Source organism: Cherax quadricarinatus, chromosome 66 (assembly GCF_038502225.1).
Source record: "Cherax quadricarinatus isolate ZL_2023a chromosome 66, ASM3850222v1, whole genome shotgun sequence".
Classification (NCBI taxonomy): Eukaryota; Metazoa; Arthropoda; class Malacostraca; order Decapoda; family Parastacidae; genus Cherax; species Cherax quadricarinatus.
The window spans coordinates 22,095,590-22,112,157 of NC_091357.1; the positions used below are offsets into that span (position 1 = coordinate 22,095,590).

General features: G+C 39.4%; 1 protein-coding gene across 2 annotated transcripts in view; it reads left to right on the forward strand.

Annotated features, from left to right (window-relative positions):
* The window catches only part of sl (small wing phospholipase C gamma 1), a 59,881-nt gene that overhangs the window by 26,629 nt on the left and 16,684 nt on the right, over window positions 1–16,568 (forward strand). For both annotated transcript variants that reach the window (XM_053798933.2, XM_053798932.2), the window contains exons 16-22: window positions 3,400–3,450; window positions 6,100–6,291; window positions 7,550–7,665; window positions 9,068–9,176; window positions 9,642–9,845; window positions 15,819–15,933; window positions 16,323–16,471. In XM_053798933.2, coding sequence (XP_053654908.2) covers window positions 3,400–3,450; window positions 6,100–6,291; window positions 7,550–7,665; window positions 9,068–9,176; window positions 9,642–9,845; window positions 15,819–15,933; window positions 16,323–16,471 — 936 coding nt within the window. The remainder of the gene's footprint in view (window positions 1–3,399; window positions 3,451–6,099; window positions 6,292–7,549; window positions 7,666–9,067; window positions 9,177–9,641; window positions 9,846–15,818; window positions 15,934–16,322; window positions 16,472–16,568) is intronic.

Below are 16,568 nucleotides of genomic sequence, written 5' to 3' on the forward strand. Positions count from 1 at the left end.
CCTTCTTTGCCTCCATAGATAACGTTTTTTGACTCCACATATACCTCAACGCACCACTCACTTTTTTGACACCTCATCAATTTTATGATTAACCTCATCCTTCATAAATCCATCCGCCGACACGTCAACTCCCAAGTATCTGAAAACATTCACTTCTTCCATACTCCTCCTCCCCAATTTGATATCCAATTTTTCTTTATCTAAATCATTTGATACCCTCATCACCTTACTCTTTTCTATGTTCACTTTCAACTTTCTACCTTTACACACATTCTCAAACTCATCCACTAACCTTTGCAATTTTTCTTTAGAATCTCCCATAAGCACAGTATCATCAGCAAAAAGTAACTGTGTCAGTTCCCATTTTGAATTTGATTCCCCATAATTTAATCCCACCCCTCTCCCGAACACCCTAGCATTTACTTCTTTTACAACCCCATCTATAAATATATTAAACAACCATGGTGACATTACACATCCCTGTCTAAGACCTACTTTTACCGGGAAGTATTCTCCCTCTCTTCTACACACCCTAACCTGAGCCTCACTATCCTCATAAAAGCTCTTTACAGCATTTAGTAACTTAACACCTATTCCATATACTTGCAACATCTGCCACATTGCTCCTCTATCCACTCTATCATATGCCTTTTCTAAATCCATAAATGCAATAAAAACTTCCCTACCTTTATCTAAATACTGTTCACATATATGCTTCAATGTAAACACTTGATCTACACATCCCCTACCCACTCTGAAGCCTCCTTGCTCATCCGCAATTCTACATTCTGTCTTACCTCTAATTCTTTCAATTATAACTCTACCGTATACTTTTCCTGGTATACTCAGTAAACTTATTCCTCTATAATTTTTACAATCTCTTTTGTCCCCTTTCCCTTTATATAAAGGGACTATACATGCTCTCCGCCAATCCCTAGGTACCTTCCCCTCTTTCATACATTTATTAAACAAAAGTACCAACCACTCCAACACTATATCCCCCCCTGCTTTTAACATTTCTGTCATGATCCCATCAGTTCCAGCTGCTTTACCCCCTTTCATTCTACGTAATGCCTCACGTACCTCCACCACACTTACATTCTGCTCTTCTTCACTCCTAAAAGATGGTATACCTCCCTGGCCAGTGCATGAAATTACCGCCTCCCTTTCTTCCTCAGCATTTAAAAGTTCCTCAAAATATTCTCGCCATCTACCTAATACCTCCCTCTCCCCATCTACTAACTCCCCTTCTCTGTTTTTAATGGACAAATCCATACTTTCCCTAGGCTTTCTTAACTTGTTTAACTCACTCCAAAATTTTTTCTTATTTTCATTAAAATTTCTTGACAGTGCCTCTCCCACTCTTTCATCTGCTCTCCTTTTGCACTCTCTCACCACTCTCTTCACCTTTCTTTTACTCTCCATATACTCTGCTCTTCTTATAACACTTCTGCTTTGTAAAAACCTCTCGTAAGCTACCTTTTTCTCTTTTATCACACCCTTTACTTCATCATTCCACCAATCACTCCTCTTTCCTCCTGCCCCCACCCTCCTATAACCACAAACTTCTGCCCCACATTCTAATACTGCATTTTTAAAACTATTCCAACCCTCTTCAACCCCCCCCCACTACTCATCTTTGCACTAGCCCACCTTTCTGCCAATAGTCGCTTATATCTCACCCGAACTTCCTGGAGCCTCCCTTAGTTTATACACTTTCACCTCCCTCTTACTTGTTGTTGCCACCTTCCTCTTTTCCCATCTACCTCTTACTCTAACTGTAGCTACAACTAAATAATGATCCGATATATTAGTTGCCCCTCTATAAACATGTACATCCTGGAGCCTACCCATCAACCTTTTATCCACCAATACATAATCTAACAAACTACTTTCATTACGTGCTACATCATACCTTGTATATTTATTTATCCTCTTTTTCATAAAATATGTATTACTTATTACCAAATTTCTTTCTACACATAGCTCAATTAAAGGCTCCCCATTTACATTTACCCCTTGCACCCCAAATTTACCTACTACTCCCTCCATAACATTTTTACCAACTTTAGCATTGAAATCCCCAACCACCATTACTCTCACACTTGATTCAAAACTCCCCACGCATTCACTCAACATTTCCCAGAATCTCTCTCTCTCCTCTACACTTCTCTTCTCCAGGTGCATACACGCTTACTATAACCCACTTTTCACATCCAATCTTTATTTTACTCCACATAATCCTTGAATTTATACATTTGTAGTCCCTCTTTTCCTGCCATAGCTTATCCTTCAACATTATTGCTACTCCTTCTTTAGCTCTAACTCTATTTGAAACCCCTGACCTAATCCCATTTATTCCTCTCCATTGAAACTCTCCCACCCCCTTCAGCTTTGTTTCACTTAAAGCCAGGACATCCAGTTTCTTCTCATTCATAACATCCACAATCATCTCTTTCTTATCATTTGCACAACATCCACGCACATTCAGACTTCCCACTTTGACAATTTTCTTCTTCTTATTCTTTTTAGTAATCTTTACAGGAAAAGGGGTTACTAGCCCATTGTTCCCGGCATTTTAGTTGACTTTTACAACACGCATGGCTTACGGAGGAAAGATTCTTATTCCACTTCCCCATGGATATAAAAGGAAAAGTAATAAGACCAAGAACTATTAAGATAAAATCAAAGAAAACTCAGATGAGTGTGTATAAATAAACATGTACATGTATGTGTAGTGTGACCTAAGTGTAAGTAGAAGTAGCAAGACGTACCTGTAATCTTGCATATTTATGAGACAGACAAAAGACACCAGCAATCCTACCATCATGTAAAACAATTACAGGCTTTCGTTTTACACTCACTTGGCAGGACGGTAGTACCTCCCTGGGTGGTTGCTGTCTACCAACCTACTACCTATAACTAAATAACTATTTTATTTTCATTGAGAATTGTACATTTTTTCAGTATTTTTTTTATGTCTTGTAAAATCTCAGTATTTGTGGGAGATATGTTCCTAAAGCCACAGTATGTTCTAACTCCACAAGAAACCCCAATAACTACCATTTGTGTTGTACAAGGGAATTATTTTAAATTAATGTGAGTGGTTTTATGCAGCAAGTGTACCTCTCGGTGAGTCTGCTTGTAGCTAAACTCTTAATGTTTGATAAGTGAATTATAACTGCATTATTTACATTTGCATTTTATATTATTATAAAATGCAGTTGGTAGTTAGTTATATGACTACCTAAATTTGCAAATACAGTACTGTACCATACCTGTACTGAGATTGTAATGTTTACTAAAATTGGTTGGTATACTAATAAAGCAATAATGTTATTTAATTATAGTTTTGGGAAAAAAATGTATAGCATAATAATATTAGTTTGTATATTTCAGGATCAGATTGGTGTCTCGCAGCCTGGAGGTTATGTTACTTACATCAGCAACGTAAGGGTTTTTACACGTGTCTTGCATTGCTACATGCTTTCCTTATTATGTAAAAAAAAAAATATTGCTGTTAGTGCATAAGACTGAAGAATCAAAATGATGCAAGAGTAATTAATAAATTTATAATACAGTAGGGCCCCGCTTTACGGCGTTTCGCCTTATGGCATTCCGCTAATACGGCAATGTCAAATTATGACCAAAATTTCCTATGCGGCAAGCGATCTTTCAAATACGGCGCGCCCCACCCGGTTTGTTTACATTCTTCGTGACCACATCTATTATGTCAGGAAACTTTCCAAAATTTCAAGTGTTTTAAAGTTCTGCGTATTTTATATGTACTCTGATAATTATACTTATGTGTACCTGTACCTAAATATACTTACACACTGTGCTGGTCTGCAGGTACACATTAAAATTGCTAAGTCTCTCTCTACTCGTGACGCCGATACTACATAATAATAATCACTCTTGGGCACATTAAATGTCTTATTTTACATTAATATAGGCATTTTCATTAATCCATCTATGATATTTTCCTCAAAATTATATATGAAACCCGTTACATAGCATATAAACATGATACATACACTCACAGAATAAAAATTGACGTAAATATGAAATTTGCTTGCAAAACGGCTATGTAGGTAGTGTCGGAAGAATTACGTTTTCTCTAGTCAAACTGGGGGCTAACAGTAGAAAAATATTCTTTTCGTATGCCTTCACTCTATATATAGCAATTCACGACCCTTGTGGGTTTAGTGCTTTTTATTATGATAATAATAATAATAATAATATCTTCATTCACTCTAAAAATGGTGTGTTGCTGTTTGTTTATTCTGTACTAACTTGTACAACTTGTACACAATGTAAGAGTATTTGTACTGTGAGGTAATTATTATAATAAAAAAAATATTGAGGTAAATGTTTTACAAACTCTTACAAACATACGTGAATGAACTAAAAGTAGACACATATTAATACGCATATTTATTTCGCCTGACCGAGTGATCGCCCACTACCTGTTCAGTTTGTATTCTTACATTGTCTGAACTCTGTATATCGTTCTCTCTCTCGTTTACTTTTTCGTTAACTAGTTGGCTCTCATTGACAATGGCTTCTAAGCTTAATTGTGATAAAAAGAGGAGTCGTAAGACTCTTGCTTTAAGTGCCAAGTTAGGGGATGATGGTGTGCCATTCTGATTTTATTCAATAAACACCCTGCCACTCACTTATCACACTTTTTCTTTCTTTCAACACACCGGCCGTATCCCACCGAGGCGGGGTGGCCCAAAAGGAAAAACGAAAGTTTCTCCTGTTACATTTAGTAATATATACAGGAGAAGAGGTTACTAGCCCCTTGCTCCCTGCATTTTAGTCGCCTCTTACAACACACATGGCTTACGGAGGAAGAATTCTGTTCCACTTCCCCATGGGGATAAGAGAAAATAAACAAGAATAAGAACTAGAGAGAAAATAGAAGAAAACCCAGAGGGATGTGTATATATATGTTTGTACACATATGTGTAGTGTGACCTAAGTGTAAGTAGAAGTAGCAAGATGTACCTGAAATCTTGCACGTTTATGAGACAGAAAAAAGGACACCAGCAATCCTACCATCATGTAAAACAATTACAGGCTTTCGTTTTACACTCACTTGGCAGGATGTTAGTACCTCCCTGGGCGGTTGCTGTCTACCAACCTACTACCTATGACCTCTCACACATTAATATTAATATTTTAAGGTAAGTAATAAGTGTACTCTCTGTGTATCTTACCTTTTATTGTGTTTTTAATGCCTATTTCTATTGCTAACTTAATGTAAGTTAGTGTAAACTTGTTGTCTGGCATTTACTGCATATTTTATATGTGCTCTGATAATAATACCACACAGGTAGGACCTGTGTGGTAGCTGGGTGGAAGGACAACATTATGTTTTCTCTGCTCAGTTATCAGAGAAAATGTGTATGAATCTGCGTTTGGCCCAGCCACTCCCCCACTCCACTTTTGTTTACAATTTTCGGCATGAATTATTCATTACTTCTTCCTTCGTTTATGATGACAATAAAAGGTAGATGTTAGAAACGATTAAATTCAGTGAACAAGGTATGTGGATGCTAATAATATGGCTCTGGGCCACAGTGTAGGTAGCCGGTAGGTGTAGCCCAGGGGCTACACCTACCGGCTACCTACAGGCTACCTACACTGACTTCCTACAAATAAATACTACTCACCTCTCTTCCTATATTAAGACTGCACATATTTTAAGGTAAATAGTGAGTGTATTGTATGTGTATTTTAACTCTCTGGGATGTTTTAAATATCGTATATTAAGTATGAGACAGGGAGCCAGGGCTACCTACACCTGACTTCCTACAAATAAGTACTACTCACTTCTCTCCCTACATTAAGATTACAAATACTTTAAGATAAGTAATGAATGTACTGTGAATTTATTTTACTTTGTGTGTTTTTAATGCCTAGTTCTATTACTAAGTTGATATAATTTAGTGCAAACTTGTTGTCTGGCATTTATATGCATTTATAAATGGAAAAAATGGCATTCTGCCTTCCGGCGATGTCTGCTTTCTGGCAACAGCCTGGAACCTAACCCGCCGTATAAGTGGGGCCCTACTGTACCTTTCTATGCAGATCCACGTGAAAGCCAAGTATTCATACACTGCGAAGATGCCTGATGAACTGACATTCCCCAAGCATGCCATCATCCAGAATGTGAACAAGGCAGAGAGGGACTGGTGGAAAGGTGATTATGGTGGGCTGAAACAACACTGGTTCCCTGCCATCTATGTGGAGGAAATTGAAGCAGAAAACATTGATGAAAGAGTGAGTCAAATTTTATGTTAACCTGCATAGAAACTGAGATATACTAGATAACCTTCACAGATGTGAAGCTTTGCATAAATAAAGACTGGTCAGACCAGTGGCTGGATGAGTGACCACAGGGACAGGATGCTGAGAGGAGATAAATGAGAACCTGGGAACACAGCTGGAGGTTAAAGGTACAGATGAACCATGGGATATCAAGAATTATTTCTTCAGTCTCAGGATAGTTAGGAAGTGGAATGAGTTTAGTGAGGAAATGGTGGAGGCAGGCTCTATGTATAGTATGATAGGTCCTGCAAGGTTAAAAGGGAGTAAATCTGGCAAAGGTAATTTCAGAGGTGAGGCCAAGAGCTAGCTAATTAGGAAGCAATGGAGTTTTGAAGGGGTGAGAGAAAGAAATGAACAAGAGGCAAAAAGATTACATAATGGGCTTGGTTATGACTGGGGGACCCAAAGTAATAGTTGTGGTGATATACAGTGGTGGGGGGAACAAGGAGGGAAGGGAGTGAAAATTGCATTTTATTAAATTGCAAGAAGGAATTTGATACTGTATCCCCACTTAAAGCAAGGGCAAAAACTTGAGGGGCAGGTAGGAATAACAGGGAGTGTACTTCAATAGATCAAAAAGTACCTTAGGGAAAGGAAGCAAAGAGTGGTTGTCTGGGAAGAGATTCCAGAATGAGGAAAAGTAACTAGTGGGGTTTTGCAGGGATCAATATTATTACCAGTACTGTTTGTGGCCTGTGTGAATGACATTCCAGGTGGGATTGAATCGCATGTATCATTATTTACTGATTTGAAGCTGAGGGGAATAAAAACAGATGACAGAGGAAAGACTCCAAATGAATCTGGACAAACTGGTTAGATAATAGCTGCATGAATTCAACTCAGAATAGATGAGTACAGATACATGTATACCTTTTAATACTGTACTCTTCCCTTTTCTGTTTTATTTAGAACAAAATTTTATCCAGTATTTTAGAATATAAGAATACACAGATAACCCACACATAGGATATAACTTATGATGATGTTTCGGTCTGACTTGGACCATTAACAGGTCATTGTGTGACCTGTTAATGGTCCAAGTTGGTCCAATTCGGAGCAAAACATTGTCAGGAATTTCATTCTCCTATGTGCGGGTTATTTGTATATTGTTCCAGTCAAGGTATTGTGTTTTATTGTTTATGTAAGACTAGCAGTCCATAATGTATTATTATTGGAGTAACTAACTAAGAGTGTGTATACACACATACAGGGTGGTGACAGCCAGGTGCTGGGCAGCCTTCAGAAGTGCCTGGATCTGCGAGGTGCAGAGGCTACCGTTGATCGCTTCCCTGGCAACAACCGCTGGGGCATCAAGTTTATCATAAGGTATGTTAGGCTTGACTCCCCTTCCTCTTTCCCCTCTCTGCCCTATGTACCCCTTCCCCCATCTTTTCCCCCCCTCATCTTTTTTCTCTTATGGTTTATCATGAACAATATTATTATATAATAAAAAAAAGTGCTAAACTGACAAGGGTCATACAGCATCATGAACAATAAATACAGTGGACCCTCGACTAACGATATTAATTGGTACCCGAGAACGATTATCATTAGTCGAGTTTTTTTAACATTAGTCGAGGCAACATGTTAGCGTTAACGTATCGTTTGTCGAATTTAACGTTAGTTGATGCCATCGTTGGTCAAGGGTCCACTGTAATTTTGTTTACAAAATGTACACAATTGTTGCAAAATTAGAGAAAATTTATTTCATAAATTTACAAAACTTGCTTGTGCAGAGCATTCTGGGTAGACTGAAACTAAAATTGCAGTACTTCTGTCCCCCTCTCCTATCTTCTCTTTCCCTTTTCTCTTCTTTTCCTTCCTCCTTATTTCTCTTTTCTCCTTCTCTTTTTTTTTCCCTTTTCCCTTGTCCTCTCTTCCAAGGGTTATACCAGAATTTCTATATGGGAGGGCAAGGAAATTCTTTTTAATGCAGCATTATTATTGTAATAATGTTGGTAGAATTACTGACAATATGTAAAGTAAAAGGACACAAGTGCAACTAATGTGACATTTTATTGTGGCAATGTTCCGCTCTCCAGGAACTTTGTCAAGCTTGTCGGCTTGACAAAGCTCCTGGAGAGCGAAACGTTGCCACAATAAAATGTCACATTACTTGCACTTGTGTCCTTTTACTTTACAGCATTATTATTATTACTATTTTTTTTATTTGTGGGGGCTGAGGGAATTCCTTTTGGCTGAAGCCCCCCTTCCCCCCCTTCCTTAGTGCTGTCCCTGTCATCTTCTCTCCTCATCATTCGTAATTCTCCTTTCCTCTCTTCTTCCACTCTCCTCTTCTCAAATTTCTTCCTTCTCTCCTGTCTTCTCGATTCTGCTTCTCTCCTCTTCTCTCTTCTTTTTTCTAATCTCTCTTCCTCACTCATTTCATTCCTCTTCTATTGTCTTGTCTCTCACTTCTTTTCTTCTCCCCCTCTCCTCTTACTCTGCCATTATTTTAGTATTAACTGTATCATATCTTTGAATCTTTCTTCTTCTTTCAACGTACCAGCCGTATCCCACCAAGGCAGGGTGGCCCAAAAGGAAAAACGAAGTTTCTCCTTTTAAATTTAGTAGTATATACAGGAGAAGGGGTTACTAGCCCCTTGCTCCCAGCATTTTAGTCGCCTCATCTTTGAATACTATTTCCAAATTATCATAAAGCTCTTCCTTTGTGGTAGCCTTCAACTTGTGATTGTGAGGAGTGTGTGTATGTGGTGTTGTATTGCAGACTGACGGCACCTACACTGCCTCAGGTCCTGGAGGTGGGCTGCACCTCAGAGCAGGAAGCCAAGGAGTGGAAGGAGAAGATCAACTCAACTGCATCTGTAGATGACGGGGTGAGCTTCTACTATCATCCAGTACAATACACTACAACTTTATTTCTTTTCTGCAGTATACAAAATGTAGTTTACCTGTAATAAAATATTGCTAAGCACAAAATAAAGCCACTAGCATGCAGTGCATTTCAAGCAAACTGTTGTGCTGATTAAACCTATGCTGCATGTCTCTTGGATAGAGGTGTCCTCATGAAAGTAATTTTAGTATAAGCTGACATGCATGGAAATGACAGTTGTTAATTGCACTTTAGTGGGAGAGAATATGTTCAGTTTTTAAAATTAATGTACTTTGACATATTGAAAGAAGTGTGCTTCTGAAAATATTGGTAATACATATTGATTACATAAAAAATGCTTAATAATTATTGGACCACAGTATTACAGTTAATATTAATTTCATGCCCAACATTTTGCTTCCAAATACAGTTACTGGAGAAACATTCTGACTTGTATTATTTCTGATAGACACAAACTAGACAACAGAGAGAAACGGAGCTTCGCATAAAGAAGGAACTCAGTGACTTAGTTGTTTACTTTCGATGTGTACCTTTCGATGCCGAGAAGTGCTTCACCTATGGAGGTTGCCACAACGAGATCTCCTCTTTTCCTGAGCACAAGATGGAGAGTCACATACAAAAGAACCCATGTGGACTGCTAAAGTTTCACAAGGTAGGTTGCCAGGGACCATGTGTAAACTATTGTGTTTGTCAGCTAAAGAAAATTCAAATTGTTTTTCAGATAATGGTACTGCCTGAATGAATTTTTTTTGACTAGAAGAGTACAGTATAATTATCTTAAATGTCAACTCATCTTCCCTGTAAGCTATTTAGGCTTGGTACTTGTTACTGTAGGAAGCAAGGGGCTAGTAATCCCATCTCCTGTATACATTACTAAAATTTAAAAGATAAAATTTCATTTTTGTTTTTGGGTCACCCTGCCTTGGTGGGATACAACTGATTTGTTGAAAGAAGAAGACATGGTACCTCACTTGGCTAGTTCAGCTCCAGTGTCTGGTGTGTGCCATAATGTACCTGGAACTTCTTCAGTTAGAAAGAAGTAATTATTATTGATTGGACAAACCTAGTTTTGAAAACTGTGGAGAACTATTGTTATAACAGAGCTTGTTTGAAGCAAGGTAATGCTTTCTGGCTAAAGTAACATCAGATTTTTAGAGTCTGGTTAGAGATGAAATTTACTCTAAAGGTATTCATTTTTTTTTTTTTAACACGCTGGCTGTTTCCTTCCGAGGCAGGGTGACCCAATAAAAGAAACACTTTCACCATCATTGCCAGAGGTGTGCAGATAGAACAGTTTAGATGTTACTCTAAACAGCAAATATCTCAAACTCCTCCTTTAAAGTGCAGACTTTGTACTTCCGACCTCCAGGACTCGAGTTCGGCTAACTGGTTTCCCTGAATTCCTTCACAAAATATTACCCTGCTCTCACACTAACAGCTTGTCAGATTCCAAAAACCATTTCTCTCCACTCCTGTCTAACACTCTCACATATGCCTGCTGTATGTCTTAAGCCCTCTTGTTTATTCCCTCCTTCCATCCATCCATTCCTAAGATGATCCTTACCCTGCTTTCCTTCCAAAGGTATTTGTATACATCAAATGATGTCCTCACTGTACATAAACAAGCAGTCAAAATCAAATTATGACATGGGTAATATTATGTTTTTTTTTATTAACACATCGGCCGATTCCCACCAAGGCAGGGTGGCCTGAAAAAGAAAAACTTTCATCATCATTCACTCCATCACTGTCTTGCCAGAGAGGTGCTTTACACTACAGTTATAAAACTGCAACATTAACACCCCTCCTTCAGAGTGTAGACACTGTACTTCCCATCCCCAGGACTCAAGTCCGGCCTGCCGGTTTCCCTGAATCCCTTCATAAATGTTACTTTGCTCACACTCCAACAGCACGTCAAGTATTAAAAACCATTTGTCTCCATTCACTCCTATCAAATACGCTCATGCACGCTTGCTGGAAGTCCAAGCCCCTCGCACACAAAACCTTTACCCCCTCCCTCCAACCCTTCCTAGGCCAACCCATACCCTGCCTTCCTTCCACTACAGATTTATACACTCTCGAGGTCATTCTGTTTTGTTCCATTCTCTCTACATGTCCAAACCACCTCACCAACCCCTCCTCAGCCTTCTGGATAATAGTTTTGGTAATCCCACACCTTCTCCTAATTTCCGAACTACGAATTCCCTGCATTATATTCACACCACACATTGCCCTCAGACATGACGTCTCCACTGCCTCCATCCTTCTCCTCGTTGCAACATTCATCACCCATGCTTCACACCCATATAAGAGTGTTAGTACAACTATACTCTCATACATTCCCCTTTTTGCTTCCACAGACAGTTCTTTGCCTCCACAGACTCCTAAGTGCACCACTCACCCTTTTTCCCTCATCAATTCTATGATTCACCTCATCCTTCATAGACCCATCCGCTGACACGTCCACTCCCAAATATCTGAATACATTCACCTCCTCCATACTCTCTCCCTCCAATCTGATATTCAATCTTTCATCACCTAATCTTTTTGTTATCCTCATAACCTTACTCTTTACTGTATTCACTTTTAATTTTCTTCTTTTACATTTTTTTTTTTATTTTTTTTTTTTTTTTTACCACACTGGCCGATTCCCACCTAGGCAGGGTGGCCCGAAAAAGAAAAACTTTCACCATCATTCACTCCATCACTGTCTTGCCAGAAGGGTGCTTTACACTACAGTTTTTAAACTGCAACATTAACACCCCTCCTTCAGAGTGCAGGCACTGTACTTCCCGTCTCCAGGAATCAAGTCCGGCCTGCCGGTTTCCCTGAACCCCTTCATAAATGTTACTTTGCTCACACTCCAACAGCACGTCAAGTATTAAAAACCATTTGTCTCCATTCACTCCTATCAGACACACTCACGCATGCCTGCTGGAAGTCCAAGCCCCTCGCACACAAAACCTCCTTTACCCCCCTCCCTCCAACCTTTCCTAGGCCGACCCCTACCCCGCCTTCTTTCCACTACAGACTGATACACTCTTGAAGTTATTCTGTTTCGCTCCATTCTCTCCACATGTCCGAATCACCTCAACAACCCTTCCTCAGCCCTCTGGACAACAGTTTTGGTAATGCCGCACCTCCTCCTAACTTCCAAACTACGAATTCTCTGCATTATATTCACACCACACATTGCTCTCAGACATGACATCTCCACTGCCTCCAGCCTTCTCCTCGCTGCAACATTCATCACCCATGCTTCACACCCATATAAGAGCATTGGTAAAACTATACTCTCATACATTCCCCTCTTTGCCTCCAAGGACAAAGTTCTTTGTCTCCACAGACTCCTAAGTGCACCACTCACCCTTTTCCCCTCATCAATTCTATGATTCACCTCATCTTTCAAAGACCCATCCACTGACACGTCTACTCCCAAATATCTGAATACATTCACCTCCTCCATACTCTCTCCCTCCAATCTGATATCCAATCTTTCATCACCTAATCTTTTTGTTATCCTCATAACCTTACTCTTTCCTGTATTCACTTTCAATTTTCTTCTTTTGCACACCCTACCAAATTCATCCACCAATCTCTGCAACTTCTCTTCAGAATCTCCCAAGAGCACAGTGTCATCAGCAAAGAGCAACTGTGACAACTCCCACTTTATGTGCGATTCTTTATCTTTTAACTCCACGCCTCTTGCCAAGACCCTCGCATTTACTTCTCTTACACCCCCATCTATAAATATATTAAACAACCACGGTGACATCACACATCCTTGTCTAAGGCCTACTTTTACTGGGAAATAATTTCCCTCTTCCCTACATACTCTAACTTGAGCCTCACTATCCTCGTAAAAACTCTTCACTGCTTTCAGTAACCTACCTCCTACACCATACACCTGCAACATCTGCCACATTGCCCCCCTATCCACCCTGTCATACGCCTTTTCCAAATCCATAAATGCCACAAAGACCTCTTTAGCCTTATCTAAATACTGTTCACTTATATGTTTCACTGTAAACACCTGGTCCACACACCCCCTACCTTTCCTAAAGCCTCCTTGTTCATCTGCTATCCTATTCTCTGTCTTACTCTTAATTCTTTCAATAATAACTCTAACATACACTTTGCCAGGTATACTCAACAGACTTATCCCACTATAATTTTTGCACTCTCTTTTATCCCCTTTGCCTTTATACAAAGGAACTATGTATGCTCTCTGCCAATCCCTAGGTACCTTACCCTCTTCCATACATTTATTAAATAATTGCACCAACCACTCCAAAACTACATCCCCACCTGCTTTTAACATTTCTATCTTTATCCCATCAATCCCGGCTGCCTTACCCCCTTTCATTTTACCTACTGCCTCACGAACTTCCCCCACACTCACAACTGGCTCTTCCTCACTCCTACAAGATGTTGTTCCTCCTTGCCCTATAGACGAAATCACAGCTTCCCTATCTTCATCAACATTAAACAATTCCTCAAAATATTCCCTCCATCTTCCCAATACCTCTAACTCTCCATTTAATAACTCTCCTCTCCTATTTTTAACTGACAAATCCATTTATTCTCTAGGCTTTCTTAACTTGTTAATCTCACTCCAAAACTTTTTCTTATTTTCAACAAAATTTGTTGATAACATCTCACCCACTCTCTCATTTGCTCTCTTTTTACACTGCTTCACCACTCTCTTAACCTCTCTCTTTTTCTCTATATACTCTTCCCTCCTTGCGTCACTTCTACTTTGTAAAAACTTCTCATAAGCTAACTTTTTCTCCCTTACTACTCTCTTCACATCATCATTCCACCAATCGCTCCTCTTCCCTCCCGCACCCACTTTCCTGTAACCACAAACTTCTGCTGAACACTCTAACACTACATTTTTAAACCTACCCCATACCTCCTCGACCCCATTGCCTATGCTCTCATTAGCCCATCTATCCTCCAATAGCTGTTTATATCTTATCCTAACTGCCTCCTCTTTTAGTTTATAAACCTTCACCTCTCTCTTCCCTGATGCTTCTATTCTCCTTGTATCCCATCTACCTTTTACTCTCAGTGTAGCTACAACTAGAAAGTTATCTGATATATCTGTGGCCCCTCTATAAACATGTACATCCTGAAGTCTACTCAACAGTCTTTTATCTACCAATACATAATCCAACAAACTACTGTCATTTCGCCCTACATCATATCTTGTATACTTATTTATCCTCTTTTTCTTAAAATATGTATTACCTATAACTAAACCCCTTTCTATACAAAGTTCAATCAAAGGGCTCCCATTATCATTTACACCTGGCACCCCAAACTTACCTACCACACCCTCTCTAAAAGTTTCTCCTACTTTAGCATTCAGATCCCCTACCACAATTACTCTCTCACTTGGTTCAAAAGCTCCTATACATTCACTTAACATCTCCCAAAATCTCTCTCTCTCCTCTGCATTCCTCTCTTCTCCAGGTGCATACACGCTTATTATGACCCACTTCTCGCATCCAACCTTTACTTTAATCCACATAATTCTTGAATTTACACATTCATATTCTCTTTTCTCCTTCCATAACTGATCATTCAACATTACTGCTACCCCTTCCTTTGCTATAACTCTCTCAGATACTCCAGATTTAATCCCATTTATTTCCCCCCACCAAAACTCCCCTACCCCCTTCAGCTTTGTTTCGCTTAGGGCCAGGACATCCAACTTCTTTTCATTCATAACATCAGCAATCATCTGTTTCTTGTCATCCGCACTACATCCACGCACATTTAAGCATCCCAGTTTTATAAAGTTTTTCTTCTTCTCTTTTTTAGTAAATGTCTATAGGAGAAGGGGTTACTAGCCCATTGCTCCCGGCATTTTAGTCGCCTCATACGACACGCATGGCTTACGGAGGAAAGATTCTTTTCCACTTCCCCATGGACAATAGAAGAAATAAAGAGGAACAAGAGCTATTTAGAAAAAGGAGAAAAACCTAGATGTATGTATATATATATGCATGTATGTGTCTGTGAATTGTGACCAAAGTGTAAGTAGGAGTAGCAAGATATCCCTGTTATCTAGCGTGTTTATGAGACAGAAAAAGAAACCAGCAATCCTACCATCATGCAAAACAGTTACAGGTTTCTGTTTCACAGTCATCTGGCAGTCATCTTTTACATACCCTGCCAAATTCATCCACCAACCTCTGCAACTTCTCTTCAGAATCTCCCAAAAGCACCGTGTCATCAGCAAAGAGCAACTGTGACAACTCCCACTTTGTGTTTGATTCTTTATCTTTTAACTCCACACCTCTTGCCAAGATCCTGTCATTCACTTCTCCTACAACCCCATCTATAAATATATTGAACAACCATGGTGACATCACACTTCCTTGTCTAAGGCCTACTTTTACTGGGAAATAATCTCCTTCTCTCCTACATACTCTAACCTGAGCCTCACTATCCTTGTAAAAACTCTTCACTGCTTTCAGTAACCTACCTCCTATACCATACACCTGCAACATCTGCCACATTGCCCCCCTATCCACCCTGTCATATGCTAGATTTTGCATCAAGAGGGCTGCCTTGATACTGTGATCTTATTGCATAATAATACTTTATCTACTAGGTTGGGTTCAGCAGAGTTTACCCGAGGTCGACACGCGTCGACTCCTCCAACTACAATCCCGTACCAATGTGGAACCATGGATGTCAGATGGTGTCTCTCAACTACCAAACAGGAGGTAAATTTTGTTCTTTGGCACTGACACAGTTTCTCATTTCTTAGTTTTGTATGCCAGTTTCTGTACTGATTTAGGCATGAACAGTTGAAATTTGTGCTAATGCTGCACTGATATGCATGTATTTTGAACTTCCTTGTGGTATGTTACAGTGGCTGGCAGTATCTGCTCTGGTACACTTGGCAATATACTGTGTTAATAATTAGTACCAGCTTGCAGTACTCTTACTATGTCAGTGTGGCCAACATGATTACCATGATACTGTGGATGATGTGCTGAGTAATTTAACCAAAAATGTATGCAAAAACACCTATTTTTGAAAATATCTTGTCTAAATAAAACTTGAGAAGAATTTTTCACTGATAAATTCTATTATTTTTTTTTATTTACAGACAAGGCAATGCAGTTGAATGAAGGGTTGTTTCTACAGAATGGGCGGTGTGGTTATGTCTTGCGCCCAGAGTGCCAACATGATCCTAACTATGACCCGTCAAACTTGGAGACGCTCCCCACCACCCACCCCATAAGTCTTTCAGTTAAAGTTAGTCAATATCATTTATGAAGAATAAAAAGGTCACAATACCATGGCTGAAACAATACACAAATAACCCGCACTTAGGAGACAAACTCGTGATGAC